This window comes from Erpetoichthys calabaricus, chromosome 1 (assembly GCF_900747795.2).
Source record: "Erpetoichthys calabaricus chromosome 1, fErpCal1.3, whole genome shotgun sequence".
Classification (NCBI taxonomy): domain Eukaryota; kingdom Metazoa; phylum Chordata; class Cladistia; order Polypteriformes; family Polypteridae; genus Erpetoichthys; species Erpetoichthys calabaricus.
The window spans coordinates 279,821,313-279,846,346 of NC_041394.2; the positions used below are offsets into that span (position 1 = coordinate 279,821,313).

General features: G+C 37.0%; 2 protein-coding genes across 6 annotated transcripts in view; both read left to right on the top strand.

Annotated features, from left to right (window-relative positions):
• The window catches only part of itpr2 (inositol 1,4,5-trisphosphate receptor, type 2), a 1,448,083-nt gene extending 1,434,848 nt beyond the window's left edge, over positions 1–13,235 (top strand). Inside the window, exon 59 of the transcript XR_007935422.1 lies at positions 13,225–13,235. The gene's annotated coding sequence lies outside the window, so the exon portion shown is untranslated. The remainder of the gene's footprint in view (positions 1–13,224) is intronic.
• LOC114662194 (GTPase KRas) overlaps positions 1–25,034 on the top strand; it is an 87,965-nt gene that overhangs the window by 36,031 nt on the left and 26,900 nt on the right. For all 5 annotated transcript variants that reach the window (XM_028815583.2, XM_028815606.2, XM_028815575.2 and 2 more), the window contains exons 2-4: positions 4,024–4,141; positions 18,238–18,416; positions 21,378–21,537. In XM_028815583.2, the coding sequence (XP_028671416.1) occupies positions 4,031–4,141; positions 18,238–18,416; positions 21,378–21,537 (450 nt within the window). In that variant the 5' untranslated portion in view covers positions 4,024–4,030. The remainder of the gene's footprint in view (positions 1–4,023; positions 4,142–18,237; positions 18,417–21,377; positions 21,538–25,034) is intronic.

The window sequence follows — 25,034 nt, forward strand, 5'->3', positions numbered from 1 at the left end:
TAAAAAATTGTTGGACAATATGTGAAAGTTAATATGTACAACATTATGTATGTAGCAATCTCCCCTGTCTCCATTAAATTTTGTAACATAATTTGACCTGGTGACTTATGTAGGCAGAGTTGTGAAATACATCAAGTAAGGCATGTTACATCTCGGAAGGACAAACCTTCACCTGATTTTTTTGTAATATTGTATAGAATGGTTAGGCGGGGATTACTTGGCAAACTGGATAGTTAAAACTCTCATCTTCTGTCTAATCAGCAAATATCATTTTAGACTAGAAAAACAGTTTGAATGGGAAAGGCTTGGTAAATCTCAATTTTCCAAATTTAAATGATAAATAAGAAAAGTCTACACTATTGTCGCTACAAAATATCATGGCCACTGTGCTTTTTTAATCAGCACTGTATGATATTCCAGGTAGGCTGCAGCTGAAATACACTTTTGAACCTGGGACTATCGATAGTCATGCCCAAGATTAATTGGGCAATGCCGACATAAACAAGTAAGAGTGAGGGGTATCAAAGTGCTTAGAGCCTTTATTTATATGAAACAAAGTGCTCAAACAGTGCAATGCGGAATCTTAATATAATTAAATAATCAAATAAGCTCCATAGAAACCAGTTAATCAAATACTGAAAATCCAGAATAAAAGATGCAAACATTGTTGTTGTTTTTTTTTTGTTTTGTTTTTTTTTTTTTTTTGTTTCTCCATCTTCCCAAACCACACTCTCCAAGCCCAGCATGTCTTTCTCTTTTCATCTCCCCAACGCACCCTATCTATCTTCTTCTGCTGTGTTTCCTTCTTCTGGCAGTCATTCAACTGCCTCCAGATGCCAGGGCACTCTGACCCTGACCTCCATCTTCCCTTATGCCATTTGTAGCATTTGTTGAATCCTGATCAGCCTGCTCTTTAAGGCTGTTCGGCAGGAAACAATCCACCCCACAGTGTCGTTCCCTTCACTCCCTCACAGGGCCACCACTCTTAACTCAAACACACCACTCTAGCTCAAACACACTAATTCTGATTTTTCCACTATTTTCCTTCCTTAGTTCTTATTTCTGTTCTTTTGTTGTCCCTTACTAAGGCTCTTCTTTATGACTCTGTGGGCACAATGTCCTAATTATTGGGGAAACTGGAACCAACTTCATACTTGCGTGTAAAAATAGCAGTCAGTTGAAAACAGAACTATAAAGGCAGAAGTAGGTTGGGAGCATGCACGGATACAGAGTGTTGCTGCACCCATCACCAGTGAACCACATCAGGATCCCAAATTAGGACCTTAGCACAGCTGTGCAATGAGTGACATCTCGGCACCACAATAGTTCAAATGAAATGGACCAGTGTGAGGTTTTTTTCAGTGGATGGAGAGCCAATCCTGCCCCCAATCCCAGAGTTTCCCTGCAAGTTGGAAGACCTGCTGGCAGGGCTGGGTGCAGGTTAAAGTCATATCCAGAGCGGAGCATTTGCCGGTTAAGGGCCATGCTCAAGGGCCCAACAGGGTGGAATCATCCATCCATCCATCCATTATCCAACCCGCTATATCCTAACTACAGGGTCATGGGGGTCTGCTGGAGCCAATCCCAGCCAACACAGGGCGCAAGGCAGGAAACAAACCCCACCACAGGGCGCACACACACACGCACACACTAGGGACAATTTAGAATCGCCAAAGCACCTAACCTGCATGTCTTTGGACTGTGGGAGGAAACCGGAGCACCCGAGGGAAACCCACGCAGACACGGGGAGAACATGGAAACTCCATGCAGGGAGGACCTGGGAAGCGAACCTCCTAACTGCGAGGCAGCTACCCACTGTGCCGCCAAGGGGTGGAATCACTTCTGGCATTTACGGGATTTGAATCGGCAACCTTTCCGATTTCTGGCACGGATCCCTAGCCTCAGAGCCAAATGGCCAAACCATTTTGCCTGTTAGCCACCAAAAGAAGGCCAGCTTGTTTTATTTTTCAGAATTTTTGTGTAGCCCTCATCTATATTTATTGTGATCTGTGAATGAAAAAAATGTGGATTACCAACACATAGTTGAGGATACATAATTCTGTGCTTTCTGTCTCCCAGCCATTAACCTTATCATCATAGTCCTCTGTAGAGACTTGGAATACACTATATGTAAGGAATCTACTTTTCTTCTAATTAGATATGTATGTCATATAAGCCTGCATTTTTTTGTTGTTGATACTTATTATTCTTACCTAATTTAATGTTTTTCTTTTCTTGTAATTATTTCTTTGATATTTTGTAAAGCACCTTGAGCTACATTCTGTGTATGAAAATATGCTAAAGAAATAAATGTTTATATACAGTATATACAGTATTGTGGAAGACCAGCCCTGGCACAGACGGGCAGACACCGATGGTTCAAACCTCACACACATTTTATTTACAATTATGTACAATGAATATAGTCCCGCACACAACCCAGTGTCCTTCCATCAATCACCCTTATGTCCAGGCCTTTCAAAAGTCCTGTCTTCACCGCCTCCACTCTTCTCCTCCAAGCTTTGTCGACTTCCACTCGACTCCGGCTAATGACTGGAGGGAGGCAGCCTCTTTTATGCCCATCCGGCCTTCTGATGAGCTTTCTGCGGCACTTCCTGGTGTGGCGGAAGTGCCGCATGAGCACCAAGCACCTCCAGGTGTGGCGGAAGTGCTGATGTCCAGGGCTCTTCGGTCATCTGGGCACTCCTTGGCGGTGGCCACGAGCCCCTATAGGGTTGAGCTTCCATGCTCAATTCCCGTGGCCCCTACACAGACCAGGGCAGCTGCCCTCTCTTGGTCCGGGGGCATAGTCCCTCACTTGGTCCTTCTTGGCGTCCCGCCTGGGCACAGCCCCCAGCCGCCCGCCATAATATTAAAAAAAAATACGCTGTATGGAGGAAAAATGACTCATCAGAATCTCTATTTATTTATCCTTATCGACAAAAGCGTTTAGGAGCGCTCACCCCAGACCATTTTGAGGCCAGATCTGGGCAGGGTTGAAGTGCAATAATAAATAAATAAACGAGACTGCAGGGAACATCTCAAAAGAAACTATCAAAGTGTTTTGGTGTTCCTCTGCACATTAACTTATCAGTTAAGAGCAATTATTCATTTTACCAAAGCCCAGCCCTCTTTTTCTCCAAGACACTCCCAAAAACCCTTGATGATATACCAATATTCTAGAAAGTGCCATGAAACTAGCATTACTATGAAATGCAAACTATATTCCATAGCAAGATCATCTTGATGAATATCAGTTAGACCTTTGAATGTCTCATGCACAAATGTAATCAACCTTGAAAGATGTATTTTCAAAAGCACTAAACAGATTTTCTATTTTGGAATCTTGTGTTTAAATGTAAACTTTGAACAGTACAATATATTTCCATTAATGGAGTAAATTGATGCATGATGTTTATCTGATTTTTTTTTTCCTGGAGTGCACTAGATCCTTATTTATGAGAAAATGTGTGGGCACAATGTATTGCTTACACTGATAATAAATTGTAATAGGGAGTTGTCAGACTTAATTTAAACATGAATTAAGTCAGCAGTGGACTAATTGCTGCTTAAATGTATTATTAATTAAAATTCAATAAAGGTTTACTTGCTAATGGTTAATATATGGTTATTATATATAAGGCATTGGTAGAAATAACTGGGTAAATTGGCAACATCCAATAGAATAACCAAAAGAACAGTAAATGAAAGATGTAATCTGAAAGTTTGTATGTGTGATGATACATTTTGAGATTCTTATTAGATGCAATATTTTGGCATATTGAAAGTGAAAGGACTTGATGAAAGTTTCTTACATAGTGTTGAAGAGTGGGTAGTTTTTTCTGTAGTAATTTATTCATTTGTTCCTTATAAAATAGGAAAAGAATTGATAACATTTCCAATTTTTAGAAATGTAGTTTTATTGAAGATTAGAATGTTTTTTATGAAGACCCAAGAGCATTTTTCATTTACATGTTGTTCATTATATATATTTTAATCTTCCTTCACTTTGTTTTGTTACAGGTAAATAATGACAGAATATAAGCTCGTTGTGGTTGGAGCTGGTGGTGTTGGGAAGAGTGCCTTGACCATACAGCTTATTCAAAACCATTTTGTGGATGAATATGACCCAACAATAGAGGTAAAGGATTTCAAATTTTCCTTCATCAGAAGCAGCATAGTGTAATTATTATACTCCCTTAAAATGTTCATTATTCAAAAATTCAGCACTTGGTGTCCAGTGGATAATGTTTTAGAGAGAGTCTTTCTGACTAAACAAAAATCCAGGTCTGCTATGTTTTATGTATATTAGAGGATGACTTCAAGAAAGCATTAGGTTATAGTTCTCAAATCGTAAGGTTATAGTTCTTTCTTTGTAAAGTGTTAGCCATTCACTCACTTTCTTTGATGTGGAGGCTCTCGGGTTCATGGTAAATGAAATGCATGTTTATTTGCATTAACAAAAAAAAGAACTGCATTATTATAGTGCAGAAACTGAAAATGTGACTTATTTTTTGGATGACTGATCACTTTAACATGTGAAACGGACTTCATTCCAAAACAAGCTTGTATGTTGTGTCTATAGGGAGGTCCAGATCTAATTATGCAATTTTCATTACGCTATAACTTATTAAGTTTATTACATAGAGAATTCACAGCACTTGCCCTGCACATAGAGATTTCACTTAAAATTCGTTTTGTTGCCGATAGATGGCACACCTTCCCTGCATTCTAAAATGGCGGGGAGACGGTTGTAAGTCGAACAGTTGCATAATTAGATCGGGACCACCCTGTAATGTTATGTACTCTTTCTGAGCCTAGCATAACAGTATAAACTAAAACGAACTGAAAATTACTTGTAATCCAGGCTGATACATACAAAGAATGATTCATTTTAATAAACCATAAAATCCTTCATTAGATGAGACTCCTTAGTGTTCTCAAATCTGTATATTAGTTTAATTTACAGTTACCTGGCCTCTCTGGAAATTTCTTCTCCTTTTATGAACGTCAGTCTTTTAGCCCTAGTTTTAGCAATAATAGTAAAAACAAAGTTGAACACCTCTTTTATACTGAATTCCTCTGACATCAATATACGAAATACTTGTGTGGCACACTATAATTAATGCTTAGAACTTCCTGAAAGCATCTAAAATCAAAATTATTCAGGTTCCTGAAAATACATTTTAAAAAAGTGCTATAGTGTAAATTACTCTCTCATTACTGGGTTAGCAAGAAAGTATTGTAGCTGACAGCTGTCCAAGTGGTCAGGTGATGCTTGAGTAGCAGCTAGGGAGAAGGAGTTGCTTCCTTTGACGAGGCTTGAGTTAATTCTAGAAAGAGGGTAGAAACATTCAGAGAAAAGCATAAATAAGGGCCTAACAAAACTATTAGTGGTTACTTTAGTTTCAGTGAAGGTTTAGGAATATGACAGCAGTAGCTGATATCAAGATACCAACAGTGTTCAGGTTTTAGGGGTATTTACCCTAGGAATTACATGCGTTTGCCTTCCATGAAATTGAGAGTAAATTGTTTTGCTGCAAGCAGTTACATTCCATAGTGCCAGAGTAAGATTTTAACCAACCCAGGAGAACTAATGGGATCTGCTGAATACCATGGCTTCTTTTGCTAGTCATGTAGCAGTGTTGAAATTGTATGCTCGGGGTTTTTTTTTTTTGCGTTAGCATGTTTTCTACACTTCCATATATTTTTTAGCTAAAAATGAATGTTTAATAAGCATTTCACTTTGACATGATGATGCAGATTGGTTAATTACTTTATAAATGCTGGATACTGTAAATTACAAAACTATGCTGTACATATTGACAAATGGGGAAAATTTTATCATCAGCCCCTAACCATGGCATTGTAAAAATTATTTTTGTTCTATCAGAACTGAGATACTTTATGCATTTTAGTGAGAAATTGTGACTTCCTCTGGAAGTGTGAAAAAAATGAGAATAGATATCAAAGGTTAACATAGGTGAATGAATTAAGCTTTTGTTTGTGCTTTAAAATTATTGGGACCTTTATAACTTAATTGAAGCAAAAAATGGTTGCATCACTTCAGGACATATATCTATCTCTCTCTTTAAAATGCAAAAACACAGGTTTTCTTCAATACCTTACAGATGTGATTATAAAATTAAACTAGAAATTTGTTGTGAAATATTACATACATATTTTTCTTTAGTTCTTTAATTCTGATACAGAGGACATTTAAAAATTAAAATGCTTTAAACTTGTATACATAGAAATGTTCAGGGTGTACAAGTATTTGGCTAACATGAGGTAATTTGTTCTGATATGATTTAGGCTTAGATGGTAAAACAGTAGAAATGCTTGTCACAATACCATTTATACCGATAGATAATGGATTTTTAGGTTTGGCTATTTTGGGCCGTCGGTTTCATTGTAAAAAGGAGTCTGTTGCCACATATATTATTAAGTTATGCTATATTTTAGCTTCAATTATATAATTTTGAAAATGTAAATCTTCAGCAGTTCAGATGTCCAGTTAATGACACATCTGAGTACTGTAGCCAGTAAAAGCAGACATGAGTCCTTTTTCTGTGAAAACAAATGTACATGTTTGGTTTGCTTGTCTGCAAATGCATATACATTGTGAAATGGGTAAACATGGTTTAACTGAGACAGGAGCAAGTGGCAAAATCCCAGGGGTTATGTGCTGAGTTTCATGGATTGTCACCAGAACATTTTATTTTATTTACTACGCTACTTTCATTTAATTAGATAGTGTTTTGTTTTTGTGTTGTTCCTTAAAGTGTCCTTGTTTTTATTTATTTATTTTTCGGTTGTTTAGTAATGAATCCATTTTAAAACTTTGGACCACAAGCAGAAAATGATTATCTTCCAACTGCACTGGACCATTTGGCCAGAGTTAATACAAGCAATCTCTTCTAGAATCTAAAGATGAAAAATGTCTATGAGCATGAGTCATAGGGATTAAAGAAGTGTGGATTACTACAGACAATGGTACAATCCTGTCAAAGCACCGTAAATTATTGATTGAAAAAGACTTTTGTCCACTCACCTTATCTTGACATTGGTACAATGGATTTATCACATAAGCAGTGATTTGAATACTTAGAATTCTTGCTGAAGTGCATATAAATATTTTTTCATCTCTCATCTCATGATCTCAAACTGCATTTCCTTGGCCACAAGGCAAGCAGGCTGGCCCAGACTTCCCTGTCCCCAGCTAAAGATTTTAGCTGCTCTTGCGGAATTCCCAGGCCTTCTGATCCATCTGAGAAATTTAATCCCTCCAGTACATCCTGGGTGTTCCACTGGGTGTCCATGTAGTAGGATGTGCCTGGAGCAGCTCCAGGGAGAGCCATTTTAGGCTATTTTTACAGCATGGCCAAAACCACCTCAGTTGGCTCCTCTCACTCCATAGGAGCAGTGACTCTACTCTGAGGCTGTCCCAAACTGCTGACCTTCTCACTGTATCACAGAGTGTCATCCCAGCAGACCTGCGAAGAAACTTCATTTCTGCTGGTCATCCTTGCAATCTCATTCCTTCACTCATGATCAGAGGCGAGGACAAGGTTTTAGGTTGATAGGTAATCCAAGAGTTTTGTCTTTATGTTCCGCTCCCGCTTTACCATTACAGGCTAGTATAGCACCCGCAGAACAGCTGAAGCCACTCCAGTATACTTGCTTTCACATTACCCTTTTCCATCTGAATATTTTTTAAGTTACAATTTTGTTTTTAGGAACTTCTGCGTATTTAAGTTTATAAGAAATTTTTTATTTGAAGTTTATCATTATTATATATTTAATTTGTGTTAAGTTTCTGTTTGAATGATTTAATTTATACAAAATGTCCTCAAAGTGATTTGCTTCTACTTCAGCTCAATGTAATATGTCAAAAATAGAAAAAGAACAACATAGTAGCTAATGAATAATTAACAATAATGTGATGCTTAACTCCAGACAATATAAAGTTTCTGGTGTCTGTTACTACTTTTAAAGCATGTTTTATTGATAATTTAAGAAACAAATATGTATTTTGAGAGAGAGAATTGGTGTCCAAAATTAAAATTGTACCATAACAAATGTCACAGGAGGCTGGTGGGCAGATCCAACCGGGGATGCCTGGAAGGACCGGGAGGCTGGTTATTCGTTCCCCGGGCCACGAGGGGGGCAACTGCCCTGGATAAAGAAGGGACTATGGGGACGGAGCCAGGAGGCTGACACCCATTGGGGCCTGTGGCCACTGCCAGGGGGCACCCTGAGCGTTGTGGAGCCCGGGAAACCTGCACTTCTGCCACGCCTGGGCAGGTGGAGGAAGAACCTTCTGGATGCTCGTGCGGTAACTTCCACCACACCAGGAAGTGCTGCCAGAAGGTCATCAATGAGCACCTGGAGCACGTCCAGGTGAACATAAAAGGGGCTGCCTTCCTAAAGTCTGGGAGCTAGAGTCAGGAGTGGGAGCAGGACAAAGCTTCTGTGAGGAGAGGAAAGGCAGCCCACAGACACTGAGAGAGAAGCCTGTGGAAAGGGTGATTAGTGCTGGGGGCACTGTGTGCTGTGGGGGACTCATTTCTGTAAATAAACATGTGTTTGTGGTAAAGTGCTGGTGTCTGTCTGATGGTGTTTGGACCCGAGCTCACACATACTTGCAAGTTTTTGTCTCTTCTATTCAGTGTATTTTTGTCTAATATTTTCAGTGATGCAATCACATTGGTACATAACTGTTTCATATAGGAGAGTAAGCTTTTATATTGACTCAAAGCATTCTGAAAAGTATTTGCTTTGATGTTACTTGTCTCTGTTTAGTTTGTATCATATTGTGCCATTACATTATAAGCAATGGACACCCATGGTATTCTTGCATGATTGCTTGTTGCATGGAGAAAATGCATACAATATATAAACAAAACATTGCAGTCTGTACAGTGAGTACATTCTCTTATTTGGTCATAAAAACAGTTGGTTGTCTAAGAGACAAATGCCTGCATCATTTTAAAATAAGTAAAGTAGTATAGGTCGTTGTAATTTTTTTAAAGATTCCATTTTTCAGTATGTGTACATTTTGAAGTTTGTCAATCGTAGTCATGTTATCTAGTTGGCCAACATGGAGATAACCTATGTATTGTCTAGGGAAAATTGTTATTTAATCCCCTTTTCAGCATACCAAATGTACTATTGTTTATTTCCATTACTCTACATGAAAATGTGCACAGTTGGATGCTAGTGAGTAGGGAATCCATTCCCGGACGGGTTTATCCGTTCCCGGGAATTCAGGAATCCTGCATTTCATTCCTGAGCTCCCGGGGATGACACAGTGCACAGACATCTCACATGTGAATGGTTTTAGAACGACCAACACTTATTTTTAATAAAACTACTGCAATATGTTGACACAAATAAAAGACTAACCTTATCTACAAGCAGTTCATGCTGTCATATAAGTACATGTATCTTTAGTTGCAGTAATAAGAACGTAGAAAGCACAACATGTTCAGTGTGCGGTCGTCCAGGCAAGAGCGCACCTTCATGCAGACTAGTACGCCAGCCTCTGAGAAAGCACACTCTGCCTCCATTGAGGTAGGCGGCACAGTCATCAGAAACTGATACACATGTTCTAAACAACGCCTGCTCTGAGACACTGCCATTTCAGCTTTTACTGATGCATCCAGTTTCTTGTCATCATTCTGTGATGGCAAGTTTCTTGGCACAGATAATGCGGATGCAACAGACTGACGCATTGCAATTTTAAGTTGCTGTTCAAAGCTGTTGTCTGATGAAGTGCAAGCTGCAGCAGTGGCGCCACCTTAATTATTTTCAACTATAACTCTGTTATTTCTTGATCGATTTTTACACTTTTACACGCTATATATGCAAGCTTGGCCGTTCCCGTTTTCTCGGGAATTACAGCAGTTTCCCAGAATGAAAAATGAGCCCAGGAATGGATTCCCTACTACTGAGGTGTAATTTCATAACCTGAACAAAGTGATCAAGCTCAATACAATAAAATAATACAAAAGATTTTACTTCCTGTTCGCAGCATGTATAATAATATTGCTTACTAGTTTGTGGAGTGTTTAGAGAATAATTATTGCAATATCCAGTTTTATAATTTTCCACCTAGATTAAATACAGCAGGGTGTTTTGAAGATGAAAAATGTCCAGTCCAACAAAAAATGTTCTGCACTGGAAAATATAACAGTTGCTTTGCTTGATAATTACTTATTACAGAATTGAATTAGACACAAAGCTGAATTGCCTGGACAGCCTTACAGTTGCCCAGCAATTCAGATGTAACATGGCACACTAGTGACCACCCCCAAATCACCACCAATTATTATAATTATTACTACTACAGTTGTTATTTATTTATTTTGAAGATACCTTTATTCAAAGTGATTTGCAAAGCAAGTTATAATTCACCTAAGTTAGGGCTGTCACTTTTATATTAATATGTGCACATTTGAATTACAGTTTGACTAAACAAAGGTGAACTGGAAATGCTGAACCATTGAGCATTGTTTTGCTGTACAACCGTGGAAAATGTTTCAGATCACCATGTTACTTGGCTGTATTCACAAATTTCCTCTAGCATCAATAACACCATAAATAAATTGAGCAGGTTTTTTTTTTTTTGTCTGCAGGCCCTTTGGGTGAAGGCTAGGGATCTGCACCCCAGTTCAAATCCCATAAACTCCAGTAGTGACTCTACTCTGTTGCACCTTTGAGCAAGGCCCTTAACTTACAATTGCCTTGTCCTAGGTGTGATGTTAACCTGCATCCAGCCCTGCAAGCAGATCTTCCAACTTTCAGGGAAAACTCTGTGATTGGTGTCAGGATTGGCACACCAGCCACTTGTTTAAAAAAAAATAAAATAAAACTCACTGTTCAGTGTGGTGCTGAGGTGGCATCTGTTGCACTGCTGCAATCGGGTCCCACTTCGGGTGGTTCATCGTGTGGTGGGTGCGGCAATGTGCTGTAATCAGTGCATGCTTCCAAACTCTACAGGCACTTGTAAGAGATTTTCAGAATGTTTCTCTGGATGGCTGATGCTTTCATCACAAGCCCTTTTGTACAGGAACATAAGAAGAAATTCTAGTACTTGCGGTTTCTCTTGTGTACAATTATAAGTAATTTGCAAATTAAATCGTGACCATAGCATGCATTCATAAACATTGGAAATGGGCTAGTTTTGAGTTGCCAGTATATCTAGTGCTGGTCTTGTCTATAATAGTAAACTAATCATATTATTCAACTTATTATGAGCTCAGCAGTGTTAGCAGTGGTATAAACGGTACACATATACTGCTCTTGTTAACAAAAGCTTAAAAAAATTAGGGGTAACTAAGATTTGAATCCAAAACATTTGTTTTAAAAGTATGAAATGCACTAGTATGTTGCCAATTAACTCTTTCAAATAGTTATATAAAGTTGTATAAAGAGGTTAAATGAATGTAGGAACATACACATTTGTATACTGTGAACCCAGGGGTATACCAGAGTTGTAATTATTTATTTCCTTATTATTGAAGTGAAAGTAATTTAATATAAATATCATAATGTAGAACAGACTGTAGAAGAAGAGTAAAGGCTTCTTTCAGCTATCAGTCTAGATTGTAGTATGGTAATGTTTTTTACATTACAGTAGTGGAATGTAGTTATAATGAGAAGTCAAGGTCATCAAAGTCCAAAATAGTCTAAACAAAGATTTTTATAGGGTTCCTGTAGTGACATGCTCCCAGATAAAATACTCCCATTCTTAACAGAATCAAGAATACTTATTTTTTTTTTTTTTTTTTTTTTTGCATGCTCTGAAGCTTGCACAATTTCATTTTTAGGCTTTTACATGTCTCTCCTGCTTGGAAACTAACGTTTTTCATGTCGTTGAGTTTCTGATTCTTCCTCTCATGGATTAACTTCTCAATGTTTACCTTGTTTTATGCTCACATGTTGTAAAACATCTGATGTAGTTGACAGGTGTAATCTTTCTCTCCTTTCTTTTTGTTACCTGAAATAAGGAAAACACCTTACTTATCTTGACTCTCTGATCTAGTTGTCCTTGTTCTGATACCTCCAGTTTTTCAAAGGCTTCTTTCTTCTTGTGTAGAGAGGTCTGTATTAAGGAGGCATAGTCATTCTATGACAAGGAAAGACCCAGAAGGCAGTAATGGAGAAATCAGAAAGGTGCTTTCCCAGCCTGAAAGTGGGTCATTGTACAGCCTCTGTCTCTGCATGTTTTGTGCCAAAGGCAAATTCATTTCAATGTATTTTTTGTATAGCACTCATGAGAGAGTTCACATTCAGGGAGCTTACCCATATTTACAACTATAATAAACTAACGCTAAATAATTAAACCATAAAGTATCTATGTACAGTGAGGCAAGATACAGAATCCTCATAAAAGGGTTTAATTTTGAAATAACTAAAATATAATTAAAAACGCATCTGCAAAGATCGGTCATACTAGGAGGATTGCCAATTAAGGGCATGTGTTGGCTGTGAAACATGCCTGACAGCACTTTGATATTTAAATTTGAGGCTACTGACTGACTTTTAAAAGGCCAACCTCTGCCTAAATTGCAGGTTCCTTGGCCATAAACTTCAGAATTATTTCATGTGTCATAGTGAACTGCCTCAAAAATAATGACAGCAGTATGCCAAATCTCAACCAGTTGCATCACCAAAAGGAAGCAGCAGCCACTGGTTGAACTGCCCAGCTGGGTCAGACGATATTTTAGATGATCGTTGCTAAATGGCACAAAAGTTCAACCTCATAAATATAGAATTGAATAGGCAAATCTTTGACACAGTCTTCGCAAAGATTGTATGTCATAAACGTCACAAAGCTGGAATCTATGGGGAAAAATGCCATTCAGCAACTGCTTATATCCAAAACCAATGCACAAAAAGTATACAACTTAATATAAGTAGTACTAGGTCTGCACCCTTTAGTAAGGGAAAAAGGAATGTTGTCTGATGAATTATCTGTTACCCTATTTATATATCTTTGTTTGGAGGAAGCTACAGAATGTCTTTACCACATAATGTTTATTGCCTTCTGTGAAACATGGTGCATTGGTAATGGTATGGGCAGCCATCTTGTCATTGTGGAAAGTGATTTCACTGTAGGACCATGCAATGGCCAAGGAATATTACTTCCTATAGAACCAGATACACCTTTTGGTGCAAACACTGTTCATGACCGCCTCGTAAATCATCAAGGCTAAGCTTCATTGGGCTTTATGGTAGTTCTGCAGAATAGAGTGCAAAGTAGATGATTTCTACTTTCTTTATCCCTCGAAGAATTGGAGACTTCCTCAAGAAGTGTGCTATGATTTCCCACTACAGTCCATTTAACACTGAAGGTAATCGTTATCTTCAGATTATCATCTGTTGGTGCTGTCAATTACTACAATAAACAAATCACAACAATATGTGACAACCAAATCATACAAGAGTAGTTGAAACGGAAAGAGTGAGTGAGTAATAAATAAAATAACAAACTTTATATCCCTCTGGGTCTTACTGTAACAGGTAATAGGAGTCCTGAATGACCTGTCCTGAATAGCATGATTGGTCCACTTTCTCTCAAGTAAATCACTGCCTACACACAATCCTTTTTTGCCTATATCACCTCTCACTTCAAAATCTCTGGTCTCTCTTCTCCGACAGATGGGGTCTGGCCACCATTCTTCTCACATCTCCAGGCTAGTGTGTGAGGAGTTCAGCAGCTTTTGAAAATTTGTTGCGAATATTTCGTGTCCTTGTCTCAAACCACTTTTTCAGGGTCAGGAATGCTCCACAGAACTCTTTTCCCCCACTGTGTCCCCAGGGATCTCTGCAGTCCTGAGCCCCCTACCTGTAACATAGGTACCACCAGACAAAGGTAAACCCAGTGCCTCCTTCCCCATTAATTGTACAGTACTTAAATGTAGTTTAGTACAGTAAATGTAATTATAATATGAATGATGCCCATGATAATGAATATAAAATAAGGTGATGGTCACTAATTATCCATGATGCATACTGCTTCTTGATCTTCAGGAAAGAAAATCCATTTATTGAGTTTTAAAGTTGATGTAGAACAACCAGCCTGTGGCATTTGAATAGTAGTGGGAGGCATATCAGCCTACATAAAGCTGAAAGAATTCCTGCTATGCAGAAGCAAGTGCTTTTAGAGAGATTGTAATCTAGCCCAAAAGCAATAGGTTGGTACATGGGTGAAAATCTTCCTCTTTTTATTTCCATAAATCTGAGGACTTAAAGAATGATTAGTGTTAAGATTATAATGTGAATTTACAGTGGCTGTAAAAAGTTAGCCCTCCCCCCAGTGTCCTTGGACTTTTTCATGATTTATTATTTTACAACTTTGAATCACAGTGAATTTGATTAAACTTTTTTGACACTGATATCCAAAGAAGACTGTTCAATGTCAAAAGACAAACAACTTTCAACAACTTGGTCTAAAGTTTAGTGAGGACAGCAAAGTGATATAGTGTCAGATACATGCCTATCACTGCTATAAACTGTTTATCCGGTTTTAGGAGGCTCACTGGGAAGAAGGCTACATTATCACTACCACAGTAAGGTGGTAGCCATTTTATATTTGGTACTGAAAATATTTTATGAAACAGCTGCCCAGTGATTAACTTCATATTGATAAAAAAAAATATATAAAGCGCATTGATAAGTTAATCAATAAATAAACATGCACTGTGCTTTTTTCTTGGGAGGGGTGGGGTTATGAAGCTTTACAAGAGCAATTCAACTAATTTCTAGGATTAAAAAACACAAAATATAAGCAAAATTAATTTATTCAAGCATTTTTTTCATGTTTTGAATGTTTCTCTTCATTGACGTGGAAAATGAAACAATCTGGAAATAAGGCATGTTTGCTTGTTTTCCTTGGACTACCACCCAATCATGAACTGTTCAAATGATTACTGGACTAGTAATCTTTACTGGATTACTGGACTAGAACATGCCAAGTGCTAATCGTCAAACCAATAATTCAGATAAATATTTAAATTTTTACCTGCTTCAGTGTTTTTGAATTTAGAGTAAGAAATCTTATATGCTGTGTTAATAAATAAAAACAAGAAAACTTAAAAGGATTTTCATTTGAAGAGTACCATAATGAGAATATTATGAGTACTGCAACTTGGATATTAACACTGATCCCTGTTTGTTCCCTCAGTCTTATACACTGCCACATGGCTGTGTATCTACCAGTGAAGACAAGCCTTAAAAGAGCCAGTCTTTTGCACCCATAAGAATGAAACCCTGTAAAATAATAACAATAACAGAAGATTTAATTGTTTATAAGGCACTTCTATCTTCTTGATGTAAGAAAGAAGTGCAAAGTACCTACACAGAGCAGAAACATAAAGTAAATGTTCCAGCTCTGCCCAGAGTCACATTTTTAAACAGTGGAAGGAGTCAGGCCCATGCTGCTTCTTTGTGGCATGGTCAATGTGTGCCCCAAGATTTTGAGCACCATGACATATATATTCTTTTGCTAGTTTGAGGCCTTTTTATTTCTGGTTATCATTCTGTCTGCATCTTTTGTGCTTGAGGCACCATGGTTAGCACTGTTGCCTCATGCATTAGATCACATTTATGCCACAAAAATCAGTCCAGTCTAGTTGGCAGACACTTCCCTATCCCTCAGAGACAGTAAAAAACCATTGCACCATTTTAATCAATCTCCAAACTAGTTAACTTCCTCCTCCCTCAGTGACTTCAATACATTTCACGGAGTAGAGCAAAGTTCCTGAATATTTCTGTGATTTTGCCAAACTCACAGCAAAGTGAAATCCAAGGCATTTGCTCATCACTAGTAAAAATCATTTAAGTGTCATCACTTTAAACACCAACCCCCTTATAATTAATAAGATGCTTTGTGTGGCATACATTCTGTTGCTCCAAGTTGCTAATCATTTACTGGGTGCTCATTTCACTAAATGATGTTGTTATTCTGTGCTTGAATAACACAAGTTTTTAGGTACTTGTTAAAATCTGGTTTAAAATGGATTTAGTAGTTCTTGCATTATAATAAGGTAATCATTTTAAAATGTACGCTTTAGTTTTTGAATTTGAGTAATTTGTGTACATGTATGTTTCATTATAGCTCAGTTGAAACAGTGAAACTTTTTTTTTTAATCTCCTGAAGTTCACTTTCCTTTGCAAAGACAATAATTCTTTTACATATTGGATTTTAATTCATTAGCAAACCTTTTTGAAAGTTTTTGTTTATGAAATTAAAGTAGAAATTGCTCTTGAAAGTGTGCTCTATTCCTTAGTGTTTAATGTCTAAGCATTTGCATTTCTGTGATGGTTAATGTTTTATACATGCGAACATCTTTACATATGTAAAGAAGCCTTATGGTATCAATGTCTAATATTGCTTATATTCTGTGAATACAGTGCATCCGGAAAGTATTCACAAAATGGATTAAATTAATTTTTTTCCTCGGAATTCAACACACAACACCCCATAATGACAATGTGAAAAAAGTTTACTTGAGGTTTTTGCAAATTTATTAAAAATAAAAAAACTGAGAAATCACATGTACATAAGTATTTACATCCTTTGCTCAATACTTTGTCGATGCACCTTTGGCAGCAATTATAGCCTCAAGTCTTTTTGAATATGATGCCACAAGCTTGGCACACCTATCCTTGGCCAGTTTCGCCCATTCCTCTTTGCAGCACCTCTCAAGCTCCATCAGGTTGGATGGGAAGTGTCGGTGCACAGCCATTTTAAGATCTCTCCAGAGATGTTCAATCGGATTCAAGTCTGGGCTCTGGCTGGGCCACTCAAGGACATTCACAGAGTTGTCCTGAAGCCACTCCTTTGATATCTTGACTGTGTGCTTGGGGTCGTTGTCCTGCTGAAAGATGAACTGTCGCCCCAGTCTGAGGTCAAGAGCACTCTGGAGCAGGTTTTCATCCAGGATGTCTCTGTACATTGCTGCAGTCCTCTTTCCCTTTATCCTGACTATTCTCCCAGTTCCTGCCGCTGAAAAACATCCCCACAGCATGATGCTGCCACCACCATGCTTCACTGTAGGGATGGTATTGGCCTGGTGATGAGCAGTGCTTGGTTTCCTCCAAACGTGACGCCTGGCATTCACAGCAAAGAGTTCAATCTTTGTCTCATCAGACCAGAGAATTTTCTTTCTCATGGTCTGAGAGTCCTTCAGGTGCCTTTTGGCAAACTCCAGGCGGGCTGCCATGTGCCTTTTACTAAGGAGTGGCTTCCGTCTGGCCACTCTACCATACAGGCCTGATTGGTGGATTGCTGCAGAGATGGTTGTCCTTCTGGAAGGTTCTCCTCTCTCCACAGAGGACCTCTGGAGCTCTGACAGAGTGACCATCGGGTTCTTGGTCACCTCCCTGACTAAGGCCCTTTTCCCCCGATCGCTCAGTTTAGATGGCCGGCCAGCTCTAGGAAGAGTCTTGGTGGTTTCAAACTTCTTCCACTTACAAATGATGGAGGCCACTGTGCTCATTGGGACCTTCAAAGCAGCAGAATTTTTTCTGTAACCTTCCCCAGATTTGTGCCTCAAGACAATCCTGTCTCTGAGGTCTACAGACAGTTCCTTTGACTTCATGCTTGGTTTGTGCTCTGACATGAACTGTCAACTGTGGGACCTTATATAGACAGGTGTGTGCCTTTCCAAATCATGTCCAATCAACTGAATTTACTACAGGTGGACTCCAATTAAGCTGCAGAAACATCTCAAGGATGATCAGGGGAAACAGGATGCACCTGAGCTCAATTTTGAGTGTCATGGCAAAGGCTGTGAATACTTATGTACATGTGCTTTCTCAATTTTTTTTATTTTTAATAAATTTGCAAAAATCTCAAGTAAACTTTTTGCATGTTGTCATTATGGGGTGTTGTGTGTAGAATTCTGAGGAAAAAAATGAATTTAATCCATTTTGGAATAAGGCTGTAACATAACAAAATGTGGAAAAAGTGATGCGCTGTGAATACTTTCCGGATGCACTGTATGTCATGAATTGAAATCTCCTAGTAAGCCTGGTTTCAGTTAAACATGCAAATACATAACTAAGTGTAATTGAAAGAAAGTGTGGCATGTATGTATACATTTGTTTATATTAGGCTTGTTTCACAATAACATTTTCAACTGGCCAGAGTTATTGTAATATCATAGCTTCTGCACATGTATGCCTTGGCTGTTAATGGCATCAATCCTTATATCTTCTTCATAGGACTCCTACAGAAAACAAGTAGTCATTGATGGGGAGACATGTTTGTTGGATATTCTCGACACTGCAGGTCAAGAGGAATACAGTGCAATGAGAGATCAGTATATGCGTACAGGGGAGGGTTTTCTTTGCGTTTTTGCTATTAATAATACAAAGTCATTTGAAGACATACATCATTATAGGTAAGTAACAAGAGTAAATATTTTAAATCCAAGTGCCATTCAGTTTTTTAAATTTAACTATTGCTTTAGCATGCTATATTTTTATATTGTAGAGGCTAAAGAGTATTGAAATCTGCCTCTTATACATCAATTATTATATAGCAGTAGTTCATAGTACTTTATAACTCTTCCAATATGTTGAGATAAACATAACTTACTGCAAAACTAATGAAGACACTAAGTGGATTATAGATTTTTTGAATGAGGTGCATTTATTTCTAAGTAAGACTTTTTTGTTTGTTTGTTTTTTTTTTTTACTTTTAATATTTATCTTTCATCAATATTTAGTGCTGTGTATATACTTGAGACCTACTTGTTAAATATGGAGAAAACCTAATTACTCTGAATTTAATTTGTTTCTTCAAAAGTATACTTAATTTAGTTTATTCACACTAAACCCACAATCTAATTCCAACTCACTATAAAACAGTTACAAAAAACTATAAGAAAAATCCATCCATCCATTATCCAACCTGCTATATCCTAACTACAGGGTCACGGGGGTCTGCTGGAGCCAGTCCTAGCCAACACAGGGTGCAAGGCAGGAAACAAACTCCAGGCAGGGTGCCAGCCCACCGCAGGGCATGCATACACACACACCAAGCACGCACCAGGGACAATTTAGGATCGCCAATGCACCTAAACTGCATGTCTTTGGACAGTGGGAGGAAACCGAGCACCCAGAGGAAACCCATGCAGACACGGGGAGAACATGCAAACTTCACGCAGGGAGGACCCGGGAAGCGAACCCGGGTCTCCTAACTGTGAGGCAGCAGCGCTACCCACTGCGCCACCATGCTGCCATAAGAAAAATATTAAATAGAATAAGGTGAAATATAGACACAAAACATTATGGTGAAAAATAAATGAAGAAACATTGTGCACAATATACACAAAAAATATATGTAGTGTGTGTGTGTGTGTGTGTACGTATATGTATGCATATATTTATAGAATGTGTATGTATATATACTGTGATAAGTTAAACACGGAAATACTGACACAAGGGGAATAGTCTTCAAATATGCTGGCTGTAAATCAGAACCTAAAACAATTATGTGTACAAACTATGTGCTTTAAATACATGTAGTAGATTTTTAAAAAAAGTTTGATTATGGCAGTTAGTAAAAGTCTATTATTTAACATCAATTATAGTAGTAATAGTCAGACAATCCATTTAGAAGCAGGTGGGCTTTCTACTGTGAACTGAATGGTACTAACAACTGAGCATATGTTGATGGTGGGTACTGTAATAGTTTCCAACATTCCAAAACATTTTACATAAAGACAAAACATATAGCAAAGATTAGTTGATCTGAGAAAATCTTTGATTATTTACCAGAAGTGTAGTTTATGTTTATTCATTTTTTATGTTGTAAGCTTTATGTGCTTTTAAAAATTATTCACAAAATCTTGTTAGAAAAGCTGTATTCAAATATTGTATTTCCCTACTGTGTACAAAATGTGTGCATTAAAGTCAATTTATGACTCTTGACTCTTAACTAGCAGCATATGCATAGGTATTATTCACTTTCTCCCAGTGCTGATAAAATAGACAACAGGACTCAAGCAGTTTTGAAAATGTTAAAAATTTGTGCGTCTCCATTTAATTAGTAAGGCATTTTAATTCCTTTGTTTGTACCAAAAATAAAATTTGTATTCACTTTTTTTTTTGTTTTGTTTTTTTACAAAATACGTAAAAAAAACAAAAAAAAAACTATTGGTCATTTACTTGTAGAAACAAGAGGGCATCTTTACAAGAGGAACTGGCTGTTGAGGGTTTGGCTAGTGTGCACATACACATACACGGAGACACAGAAACACTTCGGATCAACCTGAAAACACTGTTATGACATTATGTTGGATATTCTGTAGTTTACATAGTACATTTACAGCCACTACATTACATTCTAACTATAAGTGTATTTTGTGTATGTGTCTAATACACAGCTTTGCCTGTTTAGTCCTCACCATCAGCTCATTTTTGAAACCCTGAGCAAGTCACTTAACTTTTCTTTGCTGTAATTTTTAAAATATGAAAGGAATATTTGTGAACTGTGCAACAACAGATTATAAATTGTAAGCAGTTTGAAATGTATTAACAAAGTCCTAAAGATTTTTACCTTGTTTCATATTCCATTATTAGAGGAGCATTGAGGAATGTATGTTTCTTGTACTATTTTTTTTTTTTCCCTCCACTGTTGTGCCCATATAGATGAAATCTTTGTGACTGCAGACTCCATGTAGCATATATACATTTCATATTATTTTCCTATTGCTTGTTTTCTTATACAGGTGTTTAAGAATACTTACTAAAATTCTAGAAATTAACTGCTGTTCGTAATTATTGATATTTTTGGAAACATTTACATGAATATTATGAGTTGCTGCTTCACTCTTTCAGAACTCTACAATAGTTACTGGTTAGTCTCCTCTCTTTCTGCAAGTGTGCTGACACAGTTTTTTAAATTGAGGTCTATGTTTGGTATTGCTTAGAAATGTATTTATTACTATAAATGGTTGCCTACCAAACCTCTGCCATCTAATTATTAAAAATATAAAACATCATCATGCTTTTAACTTGTGTTTTATAAAGTTTAGCCAAATCAAAAAATATTATATACAGATTAAACAGCTACATTTATGACACACATAAACAGCAACTTGTTTTCCAAAAATATTATGTACTGTTTCAGAAATACAATTGTGGTGTTTGCATATTAAGGACATATTTAGTTGTCAGTACATAATATGATTAGTTGTTCAGTTTCATACTTGAATATTACAAAATGTACAATAAATTAAAATTTAAGATGCAGATTTTTTTTTGTGTGTGTGTAGCTTTTAAAAGTACTGTTATTCATTGGCACTAGGGGAAAATTAGTAAAGATTTTCTTTTTATCTCACACAACAATTCTGCAGAGAACAAATAAAACGAGTGAAAGATTCAGAAGATGTCCCAATGGTTCTGGTAGGAAACAAATGTGATCTTCCCTCTCGAACTGTGGACACTAAGCAAGCTCAGGACCTAGCCAGAAGTTACGCAATTCCCTTTATAGAAACATCTGCCAAAACCAGACAAGTAAGTGAAGTTCATAATAAGTAAATATAACTTTGAAATTTTACATTCTTTCTTGTGAGATGCTGAATCTCAAGTGCCTTATTGTGTCTACAGTATATTGTTTAATAACTGAATTTCAATGAAGATTTTATGAAGTGATGTAATGCCAACTGTCGTAGTCTCCCACCAGATGAAACTGCAAAATTTGCTAATGTATTTTTTTCTGTTTTAATTCATCCATATTCGTGGGCAGTAATATACCAAAAATCCATATCACAGCATAGTTAAAAATTTGGACTGTTTCAGTGGATACTGGCATAACATGTTTGTATCTCCTTTTCAGACTAAAATGATTTTAATTGTTAAAAAAAACAAAGAAAAAACTACTGCTCACTGATTATGCACACTGGTGAGACTCTTATCCAGTGCAACAATTGTTAACATGTTGCTACTTAAAAAGGTTCGACAACAGCTATTCACCTCTCAAATCAATAATAGTACTGCTTTTCACTTGCTCACTAGTGCTGCTGCCACTGGCAACTCTGCCAAGCAAGTACAGCACAAGATGCAACTTCTTCCTGTCCTTTCTTCATTTTACATCTCCAATCCAGTCAAACTACATGGTGCTCTGGGTAATACTTGTAAAGGGGTAGGCTGACTTATTGCACATTGATTACATACAAGTCCATACATAAAGATGTCACCTTTAAGACATGAATACACAGAAAATCGCATTTCCCTTTTCCTTTTAAATGTATGTTTTTATATTTAAATGTGTTTGCAAGTTTTCCAGTTTTTGTCATATAGGTTAAATGTTTTTTTTTAAATGCATATTGAAATAAGAATTTCATTCCGATAGATCAATTGCTGTATTGCCCACTCCTAATCCATATAATTTCCTAAAACAAGGAAGCAGGAAGAAAGGAAAAAAAAAAACACAGGAATGGCATGCCCATCGATTACACAGCCTATACCTTCTCTAGCACACAAATTTACTCATTAAAAAATCTATCCTTAACCTTATCATCAGGATTCTGTTTAAACATTTAAAGATAAGGTATGAAAATGAAATGTTTACCTCTGTGTAATACAGATATTTATCCTCCTTAGATAGATGCTCTTGAGTCATGAGTGTTCAAGCTGCACAAAAAAATGCTTTCTGAGCCTTTGTGTTTTCTCTTCATGCACTGATAGGACTGATAATGCCACAAAAGTGTTATCAGTCAAAACTCGTTAGTGAAAGAAGAAAAGCTTCTTGTCAAAGCCAGAATTCTGCAAACATTGCCATGTATGTAGTACCTGAATACTTTTGGAAACTTGATGTGGTTTAAAGTACAACTGCACAGCTCTGATAATGTTCTGCTAGGTCGTAAAAAAAAACCAAAAAAAACAGCTTTCTGAAACCCAGATAGTTACATGCTTTGCTAACGTGAAGTATGGTGAACTTGTTGTGCTGAACTGCACTGATTTCTCTTCTTTCATTTATCATTCTTTGTCCGAGTTTAAGCTCTCTTTTGGGTGTGGAGGGGATATTGGCTTTTACTTCTCTACTGTCTATTTTGTTAGTTTTAACCTACAACCTACATTAGTTGCTTAATGCCCAAGTTGTACATACCAATAAATATATTGTTCAATTAGTAAGTTTTATCTTGTAATAAGTTCAACATTACAAAAAAGGATAATTTTGATCATGTTTCACAATTGATAAAACTTGCATATGGATTATGCAAGTACAATTTCATTTTACCATTAAGTGGGAATATGTCATGAACTGTCTTTTACATTATTGAAATTGTACTGTGCATTACCGCAGCATCTACATTGACTGGCTATGTAACACTATCTGAGCGCAGTATGGAAAATCATATGGATGATGCTTCTAAGTTGAGGATACTGATAATTAAGCTTGGGGTGTTTATAAAGGAAATGGATGGTAGAATGGAAAATTAGACAAATTCATACAGGATATGAAAGATCAAGCAGGTGCTTTTTAAATAGTAGTAGTTTTTATGTGAAAGTGAAAGAAATGATGGGGGAAGTGGAAAATGCTAAAATGAGTATAAAATGCAAGTATTTAGAGGTCACCTGGAGGATGTAATGCTTATGCTTTAGAATCTGAATGCAATATACTTTGTAATAAATTCATGGTATAGACAGAAATACATCCTTCTTGAGAGACTACCCTGTGAAATTTGTTGCAGAATTCTTTGAAATCTTGGGTGGGGATTTTGAAGTAGGTACCATGAGCTCAACTCCTTACTGTCTGCCCTGAAAATGAAGTTGTCAAAAGCCTTGATAGACTCAAACTTTGGGATTAAAAAAAAATTTTTTATATTATGCAGAATAAGGAAGTTGTTTGGAAAGAGTCAAATTCACAAATGTCCAAATTTCTCTTCTATAATTTCTGCAAAATTGACTGCATGTTACATCTTTAAAAAGCACCTATGCAACTAGCCTGAAAGTAACTGTGAAAATGTAAAAAGTTGCCATCAACAATCTGTGGAACCTGAAATTTTCATTCTAAGGACTGGAACATGATTACAAAGCGGTTGTTTTTTAAGTCAAGACAGCAAACTTCAGCCAGGGGTTTTTGAAGTCAAGGCGGCAAAGTTCAGCCAGGGAAATGCAAAAAATGTTTGCATTGTTAAAGAATTTGATTTAACCTTCTACATGTACTCCAAATAATGCAGACAGGTTTTCTATTGTTGGACCTTTTTATTATTTTTTTTTTCTGTTTTTATATACTAATAACAGTAATATCATACATACAATATCGAGAATATATTTAGTGCACATAGTTTATAAAGAGTAAACGGCGAATTCAGCAAGTATGCAGACCCCATCACTTTCTGTACACTTTATTGTGTTGTAGATTTTAATTTTAAATTAATTTACCATTTTTGCCCATCAATCTACTCTCAAAGTGAAAACATGTTTTCAGAAATGCTTGCAAATGACATTTAATCAATTTATAATTCAGTACTTTGTAGAAGTTCCTTTGGCAGGAAATCACAGCTTTGAGTCCTCTTGGGGCAAGTCTCTACAAGCTTTGCACACCTGGTTTTGGGCAGTTCATTACATTTTGTATGACAGATCCTCTGAAACTCTATTAGATTAGATGTGAAATACTCAAAAATGGAAGTTGACAGATATCTCCATAACAATAATGATTATATACAGAAATATGTACAGTAAATACAATAGCATTTACAGTAATCCCTCGCTATATCGCGCTTCGCCTTTCGCGGCTTCACTCCATCGCGGATTTTATATGTAAGCATATTTAAATATATATCGCGGATTTTTCGCTGCTTCGCGGGTTTCTGCGGACAAGGGGTCTTTTAATTTCTGGTACATGCTTCCTCAGTTGGTTTGCCCAGTTGATTTCATACAAGGGACGCTATTGGCAGATGGCTGAGATGCTACCCAGCTTACTTTTCTCTTTCTTTTGCGCTGACTTTCTCTGATCCTGACGTAGGGGGATTGAGCAGGGGGGCTGTTCGCACACCTAGACAATA